Genomic DNA, 22,214 nt, shown 5'->3' with positions numbered 1-22,214 from the left:
CCGGTTCTTCATGGTTCAGTCTTGGCAGGCTATATGTTTCTAAGAACTTGTCCATTTCTTCTAGGTTATTAAATTTGGTGGCATATAGTCCTTCATAGTATTCTTGGATGATCATTTGTATTTCTGTGGTGTCCGTGATAACTTACCCTTTTTCGTTTCTGATATTGTTAATTAGTGTGTTCTCTCTTTTTATCTTAGTGAGTCTAGCCAAGCATTTGTCAGTTTTGTTAATCTTTTCAAAGAACCAGCTCTTTGTCACATTAATTTTTTCTATTGTCTTTTTGTTCTCTATTTCATTTAGTTCTGCTCTGATTTTTGTTATTTCCTTTCTTCTGCTGACCTTGGTTTTCACTTGTTCTTCTTTTTCTAGTTCTTTAAGGTGTAACATGAGGTTATTTATTTGGGAGTTTTCTAGTTTCTTGAGATAGGCCTGTAGTGATATAAATTTCCCTCTTAAAACTGCTTTTGCTGCGTCCCAAACATTTTGGTAGGATGTATTTTCATTGTCATTTGCTTCTATGTATCTTTTGATCTCTCCTCTAATTTCTTCTTTTGACCCAGTCGTTCTTTAAAAGTATGTTGTTTAATCTCCATGAATTTGTGTTTTTTCCTGCTTTCTTTTTGCAGTTGATATCCAGTTTCAAAGCCTTGTTGATCAGAGAATATGCTTGGTATGATTTCCATGTTCTTAAATTTGCTGAGGCTGATTTTATGTCCCAATATATGGTCTATCCTTGAGAATGTTCCATGCACACTAGAAAGAAATGTATAGTCTTATGTTTTAGGATGAAGTGCTCTATATATGTCAATTATGTCCATTTCATCTAATGTGTCATTTAGGGCTACTATTTCATATTTATTTTCTGTTTGGATGATCTATCCATAGCTGTCAATGATGTATTTAAGTTCCCTAGTATAATCGTGGTTTGGTCAATTTCTTCCTTTTGTTCTGTTAGTAGTTGCTTGGTATATTTCGGTGCTCCCTGATTGGGGGCATAAATATTGATGACTGTTATGTCTTCTTGTTGTATAGTCCCCTTCACCATCATGAAATGTCCATCTTGGTCTCTTGTTACCTTTTTCACCCTGAAGTCTGCTTCATCTGATATCAGTATGGCTAAACCTGATTTTCTCTGGGTACCATTTGCTTGGAGTGTCAATTTCCACCCTTTCACTTTGAGTCTATGCTTGTCCTTGTAGCTGAGATGTGTCTCTTGGAGACAGCATATGGTTGGGTTTAGTTTTTTGATCCAATCTGCTACTCTGTGCCTTTTTATTGGTGAGTTCAGTCCATTTACATTTAGGGTGATTATTGATATGTGAGGATTTCCTGTCATTCTAGCTTTAGTTTTCTGATAAGGCTGTATCTCCATTGTTTCTTTGCCTTTTTGTTGTTGTCTATTATTTCTGTGTGGTGGTATTCTATGATGTTTCCCTCTGTTTCTTCTTTTATTACAGTGTATGTTTCAGTTCTGGATTTTTTTTGAGTTGTTATCCTTAAGTTTATGTAAAAGAAAGTTTGATATTTAGAGTATTCCATTTTCTTCAGCACGCTTACTTTCTCCATTCCCGTATGCCGGTTCAGGCCTTTACTCTCCCCTTTTTTATGTTTTGGTTGCCACAAATTGTCCCTGTTGATGGTGGTTGAATAGCCTCCTTTCGTATTTCTTGTAGTGCCTGTCGTGTATTAGAAAATTCCCTCAGCTTCTGTATGTCTCGAAAGGTCTTTATTCCTCCTTCATATCTAAAGTAATATCTTTGCAGGACATATTATTCTTGGCTCATAATTTCTCTCTTTCAGTACTTTGAATATTTGGTTCCACTCCCTCCTGGCTTGTAGAGTTTCTGCTGAGAAATCTGATGATAATCTAATGGGCTTTCCTTTGTAAGTTACCGTCTTCTTTTCCCTGGCTGCCTTGTGGATTCTTTCTTTGTCGTTGATTTTAGACAGCTTCAATACAATGTGCCTTGGAGAAGGCCTGTTGGGATTGAGGTAATTAGGTGTTCTATTTGCTTCTTGGATTCGAGGATCCAGTTCTGTTCCACAAGTTTGGGAAGTTCTCATCAACAATTTGTTTGAATATATTCTCTGTTCCCTTGTCTCTTTCTTCTCCTTCTGGTATGTCCATTATTATTATATTGGTCTTTTAGATGGAGTCAGAAAGTTCTTGTAGAGTTCTTTCATTTCTTTTAAGTCTCAAGTCTCTCTCTTCTTCCATCTGTGTCATTTCCAGGTTTCTATCTTCGATATCACTGATTCTTTCCTCCATCTGGTCAACTCTACTACCTAAGCTGGTTATTTCATTCTTAATTTCTTCTATTGAGTTCTTAATCTCCAGAAATTCTATGGTTCTTTTTTTAAATTTCAATCTCTTTCGTAAAATGCTCATGTTGTTCTTTGATTGTGTTTCTGAGTTCATTAAACTGCCTTTCTGTGTTTTCTTGCATCTCGTTGAGTTTTTTTCAGAACTGCAATCTTGAATTCTCTGTCATTTAAGTCACATATTTCCATATCTTTAAGTTCCTTTTCTGGAGACTTTTCACTTTCTTTCTGAACTGTCTTGTTGCCTTGGTTATTAATGGCAATTACTGATGTATTATTTCTCTTCCTAGACATCTACAGGAGTGGGTTCTGGAACAGGTTGATAGGAAGAGGTCTTTCTTTTGTTTTCTAGTACTTGTTGGTAGAATGTTTTATTTTCTGTCTGACTGCAGCCTTTTTTTCTCTCTCACACAGTAGTGCTATGTTTTTTTCTGCACTATTCCAGCTTCTCACACAATGGGGGGATTCCCTGGGAGATGGGCTTCTCCTCTGTTAATAGTTCATCTAGGTCACAGGGCGCAGTGTCCGTGTGGGTATGCGGAGAGCTTTTGAAGTTCCAAAGCTCTTCCTGCACCAGATTCAGAGCCTATGTTTTTCAGCAGTTCTGTTTACTCCTGCAGGGATCTGCCCAAATAGGTGGGGTCAGGAGCCAGGTGAGTTGTGAGAGGTGGCCCAGAGCAATGGCGGTGACCACCACCACAGCCGGTCCTGCCTCCACAGCTCCCTCCCCTTTGCCGAAACTATTTGGGTTGCGAATCTGTGTCTGGGGTCCACAGTTCTCAGAACAGCAAATATTCTGTTCTTTTGATCTGACACTGCTACTGTTTCGCTTCTAGCACGGGGCAGGTGGGGGCGGGGCGAGCTCTGGGAGGGTAGGGAGGGGGCGGCTAGTCTCAGTGCCTAAGGCTTCCGTTCTCTGCTCGGCAGTGAGGGCTTAAACCACTGTTTTCAGGCTTCTTCCCTCAGTCTTTTCTCTGAGGTGTCTACTGTGAGCGTTGGATTCAGCCGTGTTATATGCTGCTCCCTCAGCCCTGTGGGCCATAAGCGGAGCCCTAGCAATCCGGGTTCTTCCCTCTCCCGCAGCTGCGGTAGTTCCGTGAAGCAGCGAGCTCGGAGCACTGAGTTAGGTCTGCGTCCTGCGCCCGCGCGGCTCTGTCTCCGTACTTTTCCCTTCCCTCCTCCCGCACGCTCGCATGATTTGCCCACCTTTAGATGAATTCAGTAGTGGGCCTCTTAGTCTTGCCTGTCAGGCTGTGCAGGGAGTCCTCTGTGGAGTTATTGTTGTTCGATTACAGATATCCTTTCCAGAGACACTGCTGAAGGAGCCTCAGTTGACTGACAGCCTCTAGTTCCTGCACCTTTGTTTCACCACAGCTCGTGCCAAGGCTGTGCTCCTGGATGGAGGTGATGGAGTACAGCAGGCCCTCGAGCAGGACCATTTCTGCCTAATGCGGACCCATGAAGGGCTGGTGAAGACATTTCTAAGAATTATGCTGTGACCTGAGGCTCTTCTGACTGCAGTCTCCTTCCCTCTCTCCTGTCACAGATCTCAGACCTGTGTCCTGAAGGCTCGCCTGCCTCCTTTTTCCTTCATAGGCATTGCCCCCACAAATCGCTTAAACACCTAATCTCATCTTGGCATCTGCTTCTCAGAGAACTCAGTTGGCGTGCTCTGACAGAGGACCTGTCTCCAGGGTTGTTTGTACAGGAGAGGCTTTAGGGAGAGAGCGACCCGCATTGCTATTGAAGAAGGGCACCCTCCTGATATTCTTTTCCTACTGCCTTTTAAAAATGAAAAATAGACATTGGTACTTTTCTCTCATCATCATGATGATTTTCCATCATCATCATTGTAAATGAACATTGACTTCTGAGTCTGCAATCTTATGATTCGGCTGTTGGGGCTGGAACTAGACAGATTTACTACTAAAGGACATGCTAGCTGGTGACAGAGTTGTACAGTCCAGCGTGGTGGTTTCCAAGCCTTTCAGTGGACGGGTCAGGTTGGGCATGTCCAAATCACCATGATGTTCAGATTCGGTAGGTCTGAGTGGAGGCAGCAGCTGTGGTTTCTTTGTCCCAGACCTTCCACCCAGCCTGCTGTATCCTGGCTTCAGTTGCCAGGTCTGTATCTGAGGGGAATAGTTCAGGTGCCTTAGAAACCATGCTCCATGTGTTTTAAAAAGCTTTTGGCATGTTTGATGACCACTGGTGTCAGAAGTAGAGCACTGGCCTGTAGGAGTCAAGGAATGACCGTTCTGTCTTGCAGCAAGTCTCTCAATTCTTATTGTTAATTCCTGCCGTCTTCCTTTCTGATGTGGTCTGCTGCCCCCAGGAGTCTCCAGGAACAAGCAAGCCAGAGAGAAAGGACACCTCTCTTGATTCAGAAATTGCCTGCCCCCCTCCTCCCGGCAAGCTCTGCAGTCGAGCTGCAGACAGCAGCCTGAGCAGTGCCCATGGCACAGGGCGACAGGGAAGAGGGGCGAGTGCTCGGCTCCCAGGAAAAGAACAGAATGACAAGAGTGATCCTGTGATGTCCAGAAGTCTGGTGGACCCTGGGGGCAATCGGCCTGCTAAAGCCAATAAAAAAGATGCCCCCGAGGACCCGGTGGCTACAGGAGAGCAGGGTTCCAGGAAGGAAGAGACAGCAAACGAGCCAAAGAAGGAGGATTCTGTCCTGAAAGAGAGCATATCAGACGCCAGTGAAGTAAGTCACGTTGTCCCACAGGCAGTCGCGGCTGCAAGCCCAGTGCAGATTTCTGTCCCCAGATCTTTATTACTGAGGCAGGGGCTTCATTTGCAGGCCTGTAATGGGCTGTCAACATCAGCCAGCCAGAACTCTTAATTATGACAAATGTGCCCAGACCCAGCAGGAGGTAAAATCCTGAATGAAACACTAAACATGCTGGCTCTAGAAATTCATAGCAGAAATTGGTGTTTCCGCTGGCGCCCTCCTGGAATAGTCATGTTCTTCTGTTCTCCTACTTCCTTCCTCTTTCCATTTCCCACCTCCCCTTCTACTTCTTGACATCAGTTTGGTGTTAGTCACGGTTTCAGCAATGAGTTCCTGTAGAGAGAGGAGAACATTGAGAGGGATGGGTGGTGGAGACAACTAGCAGTTCCTGCTCTGTGACTGTCAGTTAGGTTCCAGGAAGACTCATTGATCTTTGTGGCTTTTTCTGAACCAACCCAAGACGCGGGAGTCTTCCTTTGGCACGACCTGGCCAATGACCCAGATGGACAGAAGGAGGACCCAGTGGGGAGAGCCTTTGGCATTTTCTATTTTCAACCCTTAGTCCTGCTCCTCTTCCAGGTAGATGGTGAGGGAATTCATTTAAAGGGCTTTTAACTACTTCCTGGGAAAGAGACTCTCATTCTGTTTTTCTTTAGGATAGCATCAAACTTCCCTATTGCCAACTCTCTGACCATCTCCACGCCACTTCACTTGGCTCTCCTTACACATGTAAATCCTTATTGACCTGAGTCAGAGTGTGATTGTCCACACGCAGCTGCGCTGCCCAGCCTGACTGGGCTGGGGTTTGGTGCATGTGTCCAGAGAGAATGGGAGGGTCCACACGCCTCTGTCAGGTTTTCCAGAAGAGGTAGGTTTTGGGCTGAGCCCTGTGTTGGCGTCATGGCCTGAATGGAATTCCCTGGATGGTGATCACGACGTGTGCGCTGCTCCGGGTGACTTTTCTGTGCGTCTGTTTCCCCAGGAGTCGGAGATTAGTGAACACATGAAGGAACTACAGTTCTCAGACTCCGTTGCTTCTGACCCCAAGTCCTACCTTGGCCTGGTGAGTCTGCTATGAGGGCCAGCGGAGTGGTGGTTAATAGCGTGGGTCTGTGGGGCCCTGTGCTGAAGCAGTTTGCCTAACAGCACCCAGCTGGTGAGTGGGCGTTGGGGCTCAAACTTAGGTCTCGTCTAACTCCAGATTCTTAGCCCATTAACTAAGGATAACATTACCCTCTTTATAGGTTTCTTATGAGAAGAAAGTGGGGTAAAGAGCATAAAACACTAGCATACAAACATTTTAAAAAGTAGCTGTTATTACTGTTACTACTGTGTGAATTCCCTGTGACATCATGTGAGATCATTGCCTCTGGGCTCTTGCAGGAAGGTTACATGAATCTAGGAGGTTAGCGACTGGTTGTGTGTGCGTGCGAGTGTGTGTGGGATCACTGAGCTGTGGTAAGGACCAGTCCTTCAGCTCTGGCTAGGAGGGATGCTGTGGTTTCATTTTCAAAGTTAAGAGTTTGTCCTGGAATGCCAGCAGCCATAGTTTCTTGGTCCCAGACCTTCCACCCAGCCTGCTGTGTTCTGGCTTCAGTTGCCAGGTCTTCATCTAAGGGGAGTAGTTCAGGGTGCTTTTTGGCAGAGTGTTACCTCTAGAAACCATGCTCCATCTGTTTGGAGGAAGCAGATCAAAGGGAAGGGATTAGCGGGAGGGTCAGGGATGAGCAGTAATGATATGAGGGAGTGCAGAGGAATTAGGGGGCTATGTGCTTCAGCCCCTCACTGAGCCATAGGCTTAGGAGGCAGATGGCAGCTGTATTAAATGGAGTAGAACTCAAACTGAAAGGAAAATGTCACCAAAAAAGAAAACCAAAGCTAGGAAGGGAAGGCAAAAAGTCATTGTTGGCAAAAACCATCATGAAGAATAGCCATGTCTCAGAACTCGGAAGCAAGGGCTTTGGCCTTTCTGAAGGAGTCCCATGTGGAGAAATGTGCCCATTTGTATTTTTCTTCCCCATGGGAGTGGGTGGAGGAAGCCATGGGCAGCAGGACCAGACCTTGGCTGGGCATCCCGCCATTTGTCAGGGCTCATGACAGAGCTGCCCCTAGTATTGTGCTGTCAGGTAGCAATCCGTCACTTAGCCCAGCAGGGATCTTAAGCATGGAGGGGGCAGGAGTGTGGCTCTGTGGCAGCCAAAGGGCAATGGGGAGCTGGCACTTCTGTGGGCACTTGCTGCCTGTCCCAAAGAAAAGCCTGTAGAGGAATTCTATTGATTAATCCCCATTGACCAGAGGGGCATCTGCATGGGAAAAAGGAAAGAAAAAGCTGGGAGGAGCCTACCAAACCTGATTTCCAAGCTGCTTACAGGTCTTCTGGGCGCTTTGGCCTCCCTCCTGGTGCTCTGGTTGGGAGGGAGAGACAGTTGGAAAGTGACATGCTTTGCAGCATGTGTCATGCAAAGAGCTTGGGCTTTGGAGTCTGCCCAGGGCTTATCTGCCCTCAGCCCCATTGTTTATTAACTGTATGACCTTGGACAGGTGACATATGCTCTTAGACCTGCTTCCTTAATTGGGAGATGAGGATAAGGGTACCAGTCTCCCAGGGTTTTATTTTGCCCATAATTGTATTATGAAAAATTGCAAGCATACAGAAAACTTAAAAGAATTTTACAGTGACTACTCACATACTCACCCACTAGAGTCTACAGTGAACATTTTAATATACTTCCTTTATCTCATATCTTTCCATGTAGTCCTGGTTTATTTTAAATAATTAGTACATGTGAAAATATTTAGCATAGTGCCAAACACATAGTGGGTGCCTTTCTGGAAGGTCAGCGGTAGAGGAGAGGCCCTGGTGGGTGCTGACCTCCCCATGTCCACTGTCTCCAGGACTTTGGTTTTCGCTGCCGTATCTTGGAGCCCCTCCTGGATGTTGGTGTGCTTTCCCTGGTCCTGAGTGGGGCCGACTGGGAGGCGAATCTTACTGGGTGGTGGGCTGCAGCTTCACCTTGGGGATGAGCCAGAGCTGAGCCCTGTGCATCCCAGCGTGCATTTCTGTTCATTCAGGCGTGGCCCTGACTGTGAGGGGGCTTCCGACCATTCCTGCTCTGCCGCTGCTATGAATTAGGCATACCGCCCACCCATATTTGTCTGTCTATCCATTCATTTAGCAACTGAGGATTGACCACTGGCTCGTGTGAAAAGCTCTGTGTAGATTGTGAATTTCAAGGCACTTCCCTGCTTGGCCCATTCAACATTTGCAGGCTGATCCTCAGCCTGCCTGCTGGGCACCAGCAGTGCCTACCACTCACCATTCCCTGGGCACTGTCCCCTCGTCCACTGCTCTGCATGCTGTGCTTCTTCCCCTTTTGTCCTGGCTGGTTTTGGTCTTGGAGGCCCACCTGTGATACCTCCTCCTTCAAGCAGGATGACTCATTCCCTCCCTTTGCTCTTCTTACTGCTGCTGCTTTTATTTTATGGTCCCTTATCGCCCCTGCCAGGTGTAAGCTCTGTGCAGGCATGGGTGACCTGTGCCCCAGAGGAGGGTACAGAGACAGATCCTGTCCTTAGAAGCTCTTAGGAGAAGAAAGGGGTGTAAAGAATGTAAAACACTAGCATACAAACATTAAATAAACATAGCTGTGTATTACTACTACTGTGTGAATTCCCTGTGACATCGTGTGAGATCATTGCCTCTGGGCTCTTGCAGGAAGGTTACATGAATCTAGGAGGTTAGCGACTGGTTGTGTGTGCGTGCGAGTGTGTGTGGGATCACTGAGCTGTGGTGAGGACCAGTCCTTCAGCTCTGGCCAGGAGGGATGCTGTGGTTTCATTTCCAGAGTTAACACAAGATCGTTTTTTCCTCCTCTGTGGGTTTGTTAGAATAGAAATTCTGGTATACGGTCTCTGCAAGTTTAAGGGAGCATTTGGTTTGGGTGAAACAAACAAGATATTTAATGTGAATCAAGCCTGTGGAGGCCTTAGTGAAATGAGTGGGAGACAGTGAAGAGCTGTAAGGCTGGTTGCATTTCTCTCAGCTCTGACTGACAAGTCTCCTGGGCCACTGCCCAGCCGCCAGGTCCCTGCTGCCCCTCAGTCACTCCCATTTGCAGCCCTGGTGGGATGTAAAGGCACAAACCTGGCCTGGTAGGCCAGACTGGTCAGGGAGGGTGTGGAGCAGGTGAATTGTGGGGCACCTTTGGCAGTGGTAGTTAAGTGGGGAAGTAACCATGTTGGCTGGGCAGAGTGGATTTCCATTGCTCTGACTCCAAAACTGGCCAATATCAGAATACTTGGGGGCTTTAAAAAAGACAGATTTCTGGGTTCTGCATAAAACCTAATGTGGCCAGCAGCCTCTTTTTGGGTCATGCCACTTAGTATAAAGTAGTACCAGGGCTTGGCTTGGATTTGGTTCTCATGAGGCACCCTCTGCCAGCACTGGCAGAGGAAGCCCTAAGCTCTAGCTCATGACCAGCATATTGGGTATGGAGCAGTTCTGGGCGCTCGGGTTGGCTGACGACATAGAGCCTCAGTCTCCAGGCTCTCCCGTCTTCAGTGCCTGGAGGGGCTGAGCAGGGACATGGGGCAGGAGGACCGAGCCGCAGCCTCTTTGTAGGGTAGACAGGACTGTAGCACAGTCTCCTTGGTCGTTCCCTGTGGGCTCCTGACCATGTTCTGTATTCTCTGGATCTCTCCCAAGGCCAAGGCCAGTGCAGAGCCTTAGAACTGAGCTTAACAAGTTTTTGTTCACTTAAAAAAATTGAATGCAGCCTTTTTGAGATGTAATTGACACATAATGAACTGCATGTATTTAACGTGTACCATTCGATATGTTTTACCATATGATACACCTTTCAAACCGTCACTACTGTCAAAATAATGATTATGATCAATTGTAAACATGATGAATTTTATAATAAATTACAAAAGTGACCATAAATTTTTTCAAATATTATAGAAGGTCAAAGTCTACTTTCTATAGCTGTAACTCCCACAGGTGAGGACTATTAACAGTTTCCATTAACATTTTTCATGTGCCTTTCTAGAAATTTTTCTGTGCACATATAAGCATATATCTATTTTCTATTTGTTTATCTTGTTTCCACCCATAAAAATTGGGACTGTGCTACAAAAACTGCTTGGCAATATTGGTCTTTAAATTTGAGAATAGATCCTTGACTTTTAACTTATTTCAGATCTACCGTACTCTTTTTATTGGTTGCAGAGCATTCTGCTTTATAAATGCACCGTGATTTATTTAACTGGGTACTGGATCATAAAAGCAAATCCCGCACTGAGTTAAGGATGGGGAAACGGTGTCTTAAGCCATCTGAGGCCAGAGGCTGCGAATGTTCTTGCTTTCTCCCCTTTCCACCCCTTTCTGAAGAGTGCCGGGCTTGTCTGGTTCCTTTGATTCCTTTTCTGGGGCAAAAAGTTGTAGGGATCAAGTCAAACCTTACTTGAAGGACCTTTCTTGGGGTACTTTCCCAAGGTATCCCCTTTTCTCATGCAGGGGTTTCTGGCAGGAATACAGACGAACCGGGGAGGAAACAGATGTTGTCTGCAGCTACTTCTTTCTGACTCAGGCCCAATCCCCAAATTGTTATTATGACCACCTCACTGTGCCACCCATCAAATTTAGTTTGTCAAATAGATTGGCCTGGGTGATATTTTTCCCCCCTTGAGACTTGAGAGAGGGAGCTATGTGCTGAGCTTGGTGTGATTTGTAGGGAAGACAAGTTGTCAGTTGAACACTGGAAGGGAATAGCGGTGAGGCGGGAGGAGGACTGCGTGCCCCTGCTATTGTCTGCAGGCTCTGCCCAGGCTGATGTGATTAGGGGTGGCAGCACTGGCAGGGAGCCCTTCTGCTGCAGGCACTGGGAGGTACTCACAGGCAGCATTTCTATTTTTAATGTAATTTGGGGGAGCCGGCTTTTAGTTCAGGCCCTGCCCTTCCTTGCCCATCCAGATGGCAGAGTCGGCCACAGCTGCTGGGGTCAGACTGCCAGTGGAGAGGTGTGGGGGGCTGTGGGCACAGCGCTGAGGACACAGCAGTGTGCCAGCCAGGCAGGAACCCCACTGGGGAAGATGGAATGAGTTGTCTCCTCCCCACCGCTCCTGTTAACCCTTGTGTCCCAGAACAGACGGGGCTCCTGTCAATATGACAGAAGGAGTACAGGTCCCAGAATGGGGACTGGCACTGGCAAGGTGTGTTTTTTTCCACCCCCCTTAGGCTGGGGGAGGGGGAGGAGTGTGAATAGAGGAGCTAACATTTGTGGCAGACTTCTTTGGGCCAGGTGTCTGAATTTATGTACATAATCTAATTGAATCCTCACCAGAAGCCCTGTGAGGTCCGGTTTGCTATCCCGTTTTCCGGTGGGGGACAGACTCCCTAGGCAGGATGTGCTAGAACAGAGGGTGGGGTCTAGGCTGACTACACCACTATACCCCATGGCCCCACCCCTGCAGAAAATACTTGAATTTATCTAGAATAGTCCTCTTTTTTATCAAATTTTCCCAGACACCCAAGCTTTAAAAATGAGATTTGGGTTGGTTCTTTTTTTTTTTTTTTTTTGATGGATGGTATAATCCTTGACTGGGGGAGGGGGCACCGTTGTCCCCTGGTCGGAGCTGGGTGCTTGGGGGAGCTCAGGATGGAGCAAAGGAGCACTCTGTCTTCCTCCCTTCAGGTGCCCAAATGGTACCCTTTTTATCTGGAGTACGGTGCGCTCTCGTTTTACCAAGTCTCCATCTCGCCAGGTCCTTCCTCTTTATTGTACTCGTCTGCTGCCCCCAATCCTGCCCACTTAATTGCAGCGTCCCTGTATGTTATTGGTACTGGAGGTCTGGGGCCTCTGTAGGTGTTTGGTGTTCATGGATGGTTCTGCTTTCACTTTGCAACTGGCGGTGAAGGCTTCCAACTGCAGGAGGCAGGGTTTTCTTTTTCTTGTGTGTTTTACTTCAGCCTCTGGCTTCTGGCTCTGCATGCAGTGACTGTGGTATCTGACTCACCCTCCCCAGGCCAGCAAGGTCAGCTCTGGGAGCAGCTGTGAGCCTGGGGGCTTAGCCAGAGCGCCAGGAGGCTTTATTGCACAGTAGGCCGGCCGCCTCTTCTGTATCCTGTGTGGTCCTCACCCACATAAGAGCCACTTCTCAATGCTCCCTCTTAGGCACGGGAGTCAGTTGGAGGATTGAGGGACCCAAATACAGACCCCTCCAATATACACTTTGCACTGCTCCTGCCTCCAGGCCCAGAGGTTGGTCAGAGGAGACAAGGATGCCAGCCAGTCCAGCCCAGATGAGCTGCAGAGCAAACAGTCCAAAGGCTCAGAGAGGTACAGTACGTGGGAGGCTGCCCTCAGGCGCCTTTAAGGATGCGTGGACTGGGCAGAATTTGGTCTGCATGGCTCATTGTGCTCCTGCATGAAGACAGATGCTGAACGACTGGATGGCCTTTAGAGTCTGTGAGCGTGTGTGTGTGTGTGCGTGTGTGTGCGTGTGTGTGTGCGTGCTCGTGTGTGCGTGTGTGCGTGCGTGCGTGTGTGCATGCATGCACGTGTGTGCACATGTGTGTGTGTGCACATGTGTGTGTGCGTGCGCGCGTGTGCAAGCCCCCTGAGTGTGCACCACAGCAATGTGATGTGCTGCTGGGGGCCTTTGCTGGGGGCCTTTGGTGTGCACATAGCGCCCCTGTGGGGCCGGGCTTGGTCACTGGGTTGGATTAAGCTGTGTGTGTGCCTGGTCACGTGTCAGCGCTGGGGTAGCCTGCTAGAGCTCTGGGGGAGTCAGGCTGGAGGGTCAGCTCTGCACCTCGGGGCACTGCCATATCAGAGCTGGCTGAGGCTAACTCTGTGTGTGTGGTGGCTGGGGCTTCGGGGTGGTGGCTTCCAGTGTCTCAGGCCAGAGCCCATGATGAGGGAAGGGCTGCCACCTTGGAAAGGGAAGGGCGGCAGTCATTCTACTTTTTGGATCTTGAAAAGCTATCAGCATTCTTCCTTAAAGCTGTAGCTTCATGCATTTTCCATTGTCTGACCACCTGAGTCTGACTTCTCTTTCTGCCTAATTTCTGCCCAGTCCCTCCCTGGCCTGAGTGATGGTGAATTCTGGGAATGGATACACTGAGAGTATACCTAGCTCTCACTCCTGGGCCAAGCTTATGAAGCGCAGGGACCTGGGAAGCCTGAGTCTAGTCCAGGCAAAGGGAGCGCTCAGTAGCGAGTCTGTCCTTCCTACTTTTCTGGCTGTTTTGCCCTCTGTGGCTCTCCATGGATGTGGGGCTGGGCTAGGCTACAGTGTGCAAAGAGGAATGGACCTAGCTCCACATCCTACACTCCCCAATTATCTTCCTGCTCTGCTGCTCTGGCTGGTCTGACCAGGTTATCTCCTCCACTTCTGTATGGGGAGCGGCTCAAGAGTTCCCTTCACAGCCAGGCCACGGAAGAAGGGCCTCTGCAGGCCCCTGAGGGGCAGCCTGAGTGGAAAGGGACAGAGGAGCCCGGGGAGGACTCTACAGGCAGCCCCCTCCCGCCAGTTTCCCTGCAGAGGTAAGGGTGAGCGGGGGTCCTCTCAGGGTGGGAGTGGCCCCATCCTGTGTAGTTGTGTGTGTCGGGCCTGGAGAGGTGCGGAGAGCTGGGGTGGGTCTGCAGCCTAAGCAGCAGCAATAGAAGTTTCCTCTGAGTGTCCCACATGAGCTGGGGATTGAGGAAATTGGCCTCTGCCTCCTCCTCAATCCACAGCTAAAATTGAGGTGCACAGTCTGATTAGGGGAGCTTAGAATCTCTTGAACTAGGAACGGTCTCTTCTGAGCCAGCTGCCTCCCTGCCAGGGGCTGGGGCAGAGACTGCTGTTACCCAGGCTGCGGAGGTCCTGCCAGGTGGGGCATTTCTCCTCGCCTGCACCCATCAGCACCTCCCGCCCAGCCATCATCCCACCTCTAGTCATTGAGCAAATCCCTGGAGAGCCCTGTTGTGTGCTGGTTCCCAGGGCGAGGGAGGTGCAGAGCCCTAGGCTTCCCTGAGCCAGCTGACAGGACCTTTGTGCCCCAGCCTGCTCCAGAGCCTGCTATATATTAGCTAGTTCTGTTCTGGCAAGAGAAAGAAGCTGCTTTCTGAGCTCATCCAGTTGGAATGAGTCACTGGGGGAAGCTGAGCAGCAGCGATGTTCCATCACCAGCCTCCATTGAACACCTGCTGTGAGCAGAACTTCTTGGGCCCCATAACCATTCTGTGTCCCATGTGGGACCTGAGTGTCTGGTCTTCATTGTAAACAGTTCGGGCAGAGGCAGGGAGAGGAGAGTGAGATTTAAGACCTGAAGTAGGGAAACTGTTGGGGCTGCCTCCTTTGTCCCCATCACAACTCTTTGACCCTGAATGATGTTTGGAGCCCCTCACCTTCCTCCTGGCTTTAACATTTTCTTCCTTATTGCTTTCAAGGGAGGAGATCCCAAGCCCACCTATCACCTACAAGAGGGGCAAGGAGCAGCGCCCCCAGGCTGAGGAGCTGGGCACTGGGCAGGAAGAGGCCGAGGAGCCCGAAGAGAAGGAGGCGGTCAGCCCCACCCTGCCAGTCTCTCCCGAGGTGTAAGGGCTAGTTTTCATGTGTCTGTATCTGTCCTCCATTGTGGATGGTTGGCTTTGGTGCCCATGTACTCTTGGGTGGTGGGGAGGGGATGCTTTGGCCCTGGCCCAAGGGGTGCAGTGAGGGGAGAGTGGGCATACCCTCAGTTCTGTGAGCAGCCTTGAGACCCCAAGCAGCCATCACTGGTCCTCGTGTGGGTTGGCTGAGGTCCCCGGGGCTCCCCTCGTCAGGACCTGGGTATACGGGTGCAAACAAGAGGTTACCTCCTGAGTCATTAGAAATCTGGTAAATCATGTTCTTCTCTCTACAAAGTGCTATTTCTCTCTTTAAAAAATGTTTATTATATGTCAGGTGTAATTGGAAAAACAATGCCTGCTCAAAGAAACCCCAGAAGTTTTTATTGAGATCTTTATATAGACGAAAGTACACCAATCTGAGTTGTACAAGTCAGTGAATGTTTACATATGTACACACCACATAACCACCACTGAGACCCAATGGAGAACTTTTCTGTCCCTTGAGAAAGTTTCCTCATGCCTTTTCCTCTAATCCACCTGTCCCAGGTCACTGCAATTCTGGCTTCTGTCCAGTAGATTTGTTTTTCTGGTTCTCCAACTTCATGTAAATGGAAGTAGATGGTATACCGTGTATATTGTTTGTACCTGGGTTTGCAGCTCACTTATGTGGTTGCATGAAGCACTTCCAAAACTTAGAAATTGCTTAGCTTTTTTCTCCCATTTTCACCTTCCCCTGTCTCACTCCTTTTACAGATGAGGAAACTGAGGCTCAGAGAGGCGAAGGGATTTGCCCAGGGTCACATTGCTGGTCAGTTGCAGAATTAGAACTAGACTCTAGTCACTGGAGCCGTAGATGTCTGACTTTTAGTCGGCAGCCGTGGTTCCTTTTCTGTACATGGAGAGAGACCAGGGTTACAAAGTTTTTCCCATCTGAACTGAGCACTACAAAAGAGTTAAAAGTCCCCAGGATTCAGGCTGACTGTTGAGCAGAGGCTGGTTCATCCACTGCTCACAGGAAGTGTCACCGAGAGCTGGCAGAGCACATGAACTCCCCATCTCATGTCATCACCATGGCACTACAGGAGTGGTGTAGGGAAGGGGTAGTGTCATTTTTCAGGTGGCGATATATTCTACAATGACAGCTCTGACCTGGAGGAATGACTTGGCTTTCCCAAGTGTCCTTGGTGGCTGTGGACAGCCAGATCAGGGTGCTTTCTATGGGGACAGGAGGCGAGTGTGGGTCAGAGGGAGGACGCTGTCGGCAGAGGTCAGAGGGTATCTGCATGGGGCTCTGAGAGAGAAGCTGAGTAGTGAGAGAAGCCGAGGCAGCTTTGTGTTTTTCCTCTGTCCTAAGGAGGCTGCCCCCGCTGGGGTCTCAGGGACACTTTCCTTGACCAATTTACACAGTACCCTTAGGAAACGTCTTTTGTTCCTTTCCTGAGTTTTTTCAGGCCCCACAAATTCCTTGTTATTAATCTTTACAGTTACATTAGGAATGGATTGATTTTTCTGGGTTTTGTAGGGAGTAGCTTTGTCTGTTTCATTTGTTCCTGCGGGATTTTAATTTATGGAGGTGACTGACAACACAGAGAGGCCATTGCCATTGAAAGAAGAATTTATTAATAACATTTCCAGAGAGAAGAAAGCATGCCACGCCATGCAGGGCCACGTGAGGAAGGACCAGGGCTGGTCAGGAGGCAGAAGAGGCGAGAAGGGAGAGCATGAGCCTTTCTTGGGGTTTTCATGGGAAGGAATGGGCAAGACAGGCTAAGTATCCTGTGTGAATGTAGGATTGGATGGTTGAATAATTTTGTGGATTTTGTGTGATGGGGTGGCATCTAGTTGCCTGGTACCTGGTCCTGGGTGATTTAGGGTAGGGAAATACTGGCTTGGTGTGAGTTAGATAAGGAGACGGTTGGGATATAGACTCAGGATTGGTTAGTTTGCATATGACAGACGTGTTCCCTTTGTTGTCAGTAAGAATTGGTTAGTCCTGGGAGGGGCAGTCTCCTTGACCAGCAAGCTTAAGATGTCAGAACATCACAAAATACAGCAAATAAGAAAGCATGATTCATAGAGTGTCACTTTTCATAGATGTAGTCAAACTGAATCAGGAGTTAGGAGCAAAGGGCAGGCCAGCGAGTGTGGGCAAGGCTGGCAAGCAGCCACCACCGTGCACGCTTTTTGGCCAGAAGGCCTGGGTCTGGGAAAGGGGGAGATTCTCCCCTTTGTCATCCCAGCATCTTTCTTGAGGTGTTTGTAGGAAGAGGGTAGATTCATTAAAACCACTGGGTTGAATGAGAGGAAACAAGATATCTTGGCTTGCGATCCTGGCTTTTGTGGTGTACAGACATTTCAGAATGTCTGGGTGCCTGTCTCCCTTCCTCTTCCCTCTCCCTGCCCGCCTTCCCTCCTTGCTCTCCTTCACATGTCTCAGAGCTACTTGGTGGCCAGGCTGAAATGGTTACGCTCCTACAGAGCCTCCCCTTGGCCCTAACTGCTGAAAACTGGATCTCAGCAATGCTAACGCCTGAGGAGTGGCCTAGAAATCAGACCTGCCTCCTCCTCTGGAGTCTCCAACTTCGCAGTCAACTTTCAGGCCTGCTCTGGACTTAAGCTGGGAGTTTGGGATATTAGACCTTTAAAACGGGGACACAGAAAAAAGGCCTACTGAAAATTAGGCCTGTTTGCTTGCGTGCCAGGCTTGCAAGCCAGCTCACTCATGCATGTAGCCTGGGCACACACGGCCATGCTGTCTCATGCCCCATCTTTCTGTAGCATCTGTCCCTAGGGCCCCACAGAGCTCCACAGCCCACAGGGGAGAGAGACATTAAAAGGTACCATTTCAGGAAAAAAAGATGTTTTCAGCCAAGGTTGGAAATGAGTTGGAGGGTTGATGAGGCAGAGAGCTGCGGGGGGAGGCTCTTTCCAAAGGCAGAATTCTCAGAGGAGGTGGCAGCCACATCTCTTCCATCTGCATCAGTGGTGCTGTGTCAGGGGACTGAGAGGAAGTGGGAATTGGAAGGAGGGGGAGATGGAGCTGCGAGCAGAAGAGAATTGGAGGCATAGCTCAAGACTGTTTCTGGTCTGAGTTACAATTTTAGGGAAGGGGGAAGGAAAGATTTTACTGGTATTTCAGAGATGCCAGTGGCCTTTTGTGTCTTCCTTCTCTCTCTAGTCTCCAAAGGCCTTGTTTTCTTCAACTTTTCTAATCTGATCCTACACACTGCCTTCTATCTGCTGCAGTGCTAGAGCTGGAGAGAGAAGGGGGTTCTGCAATCCCAGCCAGGGGACTGGCTCCCCCGTCCCACTCTTGTTCCAGTGCTCCTTGACTTGGGCCTGGGTCCCCGTGCCAGGCTTGCCACAGCCTAAGCACATGGAAGAAGTGTGGTGGTTGTGTGGCGAGATCAATTTCTAACATAAGATTTAGGGACCTGGGAATGCAAACGCATACTGGCCTTTAGGGGAGCCATTCTGGTAGGTGAAATACTTTATCCTGCTTATGCTCTCATAGTTCCAAATGTTCTCGGGGTTTCTCTTTGGGCATGTCCTTCAAGAACCAGAGTACAAGCAACAAACAACATTTGTAAAGTATGGGCATCTTTTTAACCAATGCCATTAGTCCTTATCTTCCCACCCACCCAATTCATCCAGGTTAGCTCTCAATTTCTTATACCCATTTTCAACCATTGAATTAACTCGAAGCAGATGAAAACGTGGCATCATCGGCGAGACATGGAGCACGATATTCCTGTTGTGCTCTTTCTACGATCTTTGGCTTAGGCACTGGTCTCCTGCTTGGCTCCCTCAGCAGTGTGGGCGGGGTTCCCATTCCTGGGCCTGCATGGACTAGTCTGGGTCTCAGGGCTGGTACAGCTGCTGCTGCTTCTGCTGCCGGCTCAGGGGCATTGGCCTCTGTTCAGTTGGGGAGGCCAAGAACAGCCTCTGGGGACTTCCCAAACTGCTGGCATGAGCCTCAGGTAGCAGGCAGAGTCCTAGTGGGTGACAGAAACAGGGCCCTGAGCCACCCTGGGGAACACCTGTCAGGGAGAGCGCTTTAATCTCTCCCTGCTGCTGCGAGCTCCTGAGCCACGTCTTCACCTTGGGCCACAACCACTGGGCCCGCTGAGAGCCTGTTATGGGCTGCCCTTCTCCCCAGGCTCGCAAGGCCTTAGGCAGCCACAGTGGGGCAGGCGCTGCCTGTATGTCCCACAGTGGCAGCCTCACGGCCCGCCTGTGGGGGGCCTGATTTGCATATGTGACTCCTGATCGTGGGCCCCCCATTAGGACTCCGTATGTGATGATCCATAGTTGTATAAGCCCTGATGCCAAAAGGTGGGTGGATATTAAAAGTAGTGAAATGCTGTTCTCCACCCTTGGCAGGCGCTCTCCGGAGCTTGTGGCTCCCCCAAAGCAGCTCTCAGAGGCGGCCATGAAGGCCATGGAAGAGGCAGTGGCTCAAGAACTCAAGCAACACCAGAGGCAGCTTCTGGACTTGAAGCAAGCGAAGATGCAGCAGCTGCGGGAGAAGCTGTGGCAGGAGGAGCAAGAGGAGGCCCTCCGGCTTCACCAGCAGAAGGAGAAGTCGCTCAGGTCCTGCCCCTCCCCTTAGAGAAGCTGCCCAGGGCCTTGCAGGGACGCGTGGCGTGGGGGACACTCTCCTCCCACCCCGGAGCTCACAGGAATGGCCGTGGCCCCCCCAAGACTCCGCCTCGCTGAACTGTGTGGAGGAATGGGCTCCCTGGTGAGGGACTGTGAGCCCCCTCTTTTGGGAGGGAATTGAGAGGGGGCACAGTCCTCATGAGAGCAGCGAACCTTTTCCGACAGATTGTACTGATCCATGTGCCTGACATCTACTTGTTTAGTCCTGTGAATACCTCTTAGGAGGTATTGCTATCAACCCCATTTTATAGACTCTAACGTAGATGAAGAAACGGAGGCACAGAAAGGTTAAGTAACTTGTACAAAGTATGGAAGCTAGGAAGCAGCAGAGCCTGGCTTAACCCAGGCAGCTTGTCTGTGAAGCCGGTTTTATTAATCACTACATTGCCCTCTCTTTTGGGAGTCAGGGCCCTGCTGGGACCCAGTGAGATACAGTGTGGCGTGCTCTTGCCCAGGACCCAGAAGTTTCTATTTGGGTTCCCACTCTTTGAGGAGCTGGCTGGCAGGCCCCCAAACATGACACTTGAGCCTGGGCTGGGCCTGTGTGTATGTGATTGTGTAAATAAGCTAGAGTTTATTTTTATAAGAAAAGGCAGTCTAGGGCTGGCGCGTGGTTCCACACAGTTACGGGGTCCCTGTCTCCTTTCATCTCTCTGCCTCTTTAATGCTGGCTTTCACTCTCAGGGTCTCTTCACAGTCCAGTATATCAGGATGATGCAAAAGTAATTGCGGTGTTGGCAGTTATCGCAGTTACTTTTGCACCAACCTGATAGTTGCTGGGTGTCTAGCCACTGTGTCAGTGCTCCAGGCAGGAAGAATAAGGGAAGAGTGTAAAAGGGGGCACCTTCTAGCTCATTCAGTCCCTTTATAGGAGTTTTTCTGGGAACTTTATCCAGTAATTTCCACTTATATCTCGTTGGTTACCCCTAGTTGCAAAGGAGACTGGGAAATGTAGTCCTTCAGTTGGGCCTCTTTACCTGATAGAATAAAATCAGGGTTCTGTTAGTAAGGAAAGTGAGAGAGCGGATATTGAGAAGGTAATAAGCAATCTCTGTCACAGTCCCAGGATGGGAAACATGCTACAAAAAGGTGTAATTCACTTCCTTTGCAGTTTACAGATAAAATCTTATCTTCTTGGACAGAACATCCAAAAGTGGTAGAGACTTATTTTTTTTTATATCATAGATAACAAAGAGTGTGTAAAACATGTCTGCTTAGAGAAGCTAACAGAAAGCCATCACTCGACGACCCAGTGGGTTGGGGATGGGCCCCTTCGTCCGTCCCAGGCCCTGCTGACCCAGCGCCCTCCTTGCTTACACCAGCCTGCAGGACTCCCTGCCAGGCAGCGTCCCACACAACAGGTCTCCCTGCAGCATCCTCCTCTTCCAGCCGACTGGAAATTGAGGCAGGGGCCCATCCAGACAGAGTGTGGCTCAGCTCACCTTGAGAGGCAGTGCCTTGGAGAAAATGCTGGCGGTGGGTCCATGTCAGTTCGTCAGCCTCCTCCTCTCTTCATGGCGCCCCCGGGCTTGGCTGATGGGGCTTTTCATTTTCTCCCAACCCCCCAACTCCAGAGGGACGTCCAAGAGCCCTTTGAGGTTGTGGTGAAGACTGCCACCCCAAAAGTACCTAACTCAGGAAGTGCAGCACAGTAATTACTCAGTACATGGGAGCGCTTAGTTTATTTTCAGTTGAAATCAATATAGTTTCAACGGTTTGACTAAGTGCTTTCTCAGTGGGCAGTGCCTTGCCTGGTTCCCTTCAAAATAGTTCATCATGAGAACCCTGTTTCTGTTTCATATGAGCCTTTCTGGGGGGGGGGGGGGGGGCGAGGGGCCTCTCTCTGCTGGGAAACTTCTACTTGGTAGAACTTCTACTTGGAAGCCACACTAACCTTATAGCAAATATATATATATATTTTTTAGTTTTATTGGGGAATATTGGAGAACAGTGTGTTTCTCCAGGGCCCATCAGCTCCAAGTCGTTGTCCTTCCATCTAGTTGTGGAGGGTGCAGCTTAGCCCCAAGTCCAGTCACCATTTTCAAGCTTTAGTTGCAGGGGGCACAGCCCCCCATCCCATGTGGGAATTGAACCGGCAACCGTGTTGTTGAGAGCTCGTGCTCTAACCAACTGAGCCATCCGGCCACCCCGCAAATATTTCTTGAATGAGCAGGCAAGCAGGAAGACAGGCAGGCTGACTCTTATTTTCTTTAATTGTAAAATGAAGAGATTGTAAGATAAAGAGAGAATTGTAAAATGAAGGACTTAACCTCTAAAGACCCTTCCAGATCTGTGTTGCTGTGTGTAAAATTTAGCCATAGGACAGAGAAAGGGTTTCTGTGGAATCTATAGGGAAGGATTTTTACTCAAATTTTCCATCATAATGGAAGAGAGCAGTGGTGCTGATAACTTGAAATAGAAAACGATCCTAAATCTTTTTTCGCTTTGGAATTCATTACAGACGCTTCTCAGAGAAGTTGTCTTCTGAGTCTTTTTTTCCTTAGGCTTGAATTCCCTGTTGCACAGAACATAGCCCTGGTCCTGTGGGGGCTGCGTGCAGAGGATGTGGTTTGTGTATGCAGAGGGATGTTCACTTGGGATGAAATGGTTACCATTGTTGGTCTGTAAAGAAGATACCCTCATAGATAATCAAAGCCCTGCTTACATTTTGGGGCTGGGTGATAACTGTTCAAATTCAACAAACATCTATTGAGCACCTACTTCATGTCAGTTACTGTGTTCGGCACCTGGGATAATAATTTTATGATTCTTTCTTTGGAGAAGCTCCCTGACTTGTAAGGAAAACAGACATACAAAAGATTAATTATGATGCAGTGTGATGCATGGTACAGAACGGCACAGGATAAGAAAGGTCCCCATACAATGTGTGATACGG

The 22,214-nt window shown here is 48.8% G+C and overlaps 1 protein-coding gene across 16 annotated transcripts in view; it reads left to right on the top strand.

Annotated features, from left to right (window-relative positions):
- CEP164 (centrosomal protein 164) overlaps window positions 1-22,214 on the top strand; it is a 90,765-nt gene that overhangs the window by 55,631 nt on the left and 12,920 nt on the right. For 12 of the 16 annotated variants that reach the window (XR_012497379.2, XM_088791443.1, XM_074335429.2 and 9 more), the window contains 6 exons: window positions 4,659-5,030; window positions 6,040-6,120; window positions 12,312-12,397; window positions 13,439-13,606; window positions 14,495-14,641; window positions 19,040-19,249. Coding sequence is in view for 15 of the 16 variants with exons in the window: in XM_088791443.1 (XP_088647569.1) it covers window positions 4,659-5,030; window positions 6,040-6,120; window positions 12,312-12,397; window positions 13,439-13,606; window positions 14,495-14,641; window positions 19,040-19,249 (1,064 nt within the window). In the remaining variant the exon portion in view is untranslated. Of the gene's footprint in view, window positions 1-4,658; window positions 5,031-6,039; window positions 6,121-7,952; window positions 8,037-12,311; window positions 12,398-13,438; window positions 13,607-14,494; window positions 14,642-19,039; window positions 19,250-22,214 lie in introns of all 16 variants that reach the window. The other 4 variants (XM_088791444.1, XM_074335420.2, XM_074335423.2 and 1 more) reach the window with 4 other exon arrangements.

Source organism: Rhinolophus sinicus, chromosome 14, assembly GCF_057876585.1.
Source record: "Rhinolophus sinicus isolate RSI-liver-muscle chromosome 14, RSI-T2T, whole genome shotgun sequence".
Lineage (NCBI taxonomy): Eukaryota > Metazoa > Chordata > Mammalia > Chiroptera > Rhinolophidae > Rhinolophus > Rhinolophus sinicus.
This window is presented reverse-complemented; position numbering and strand designations above follow the sequence as displayed.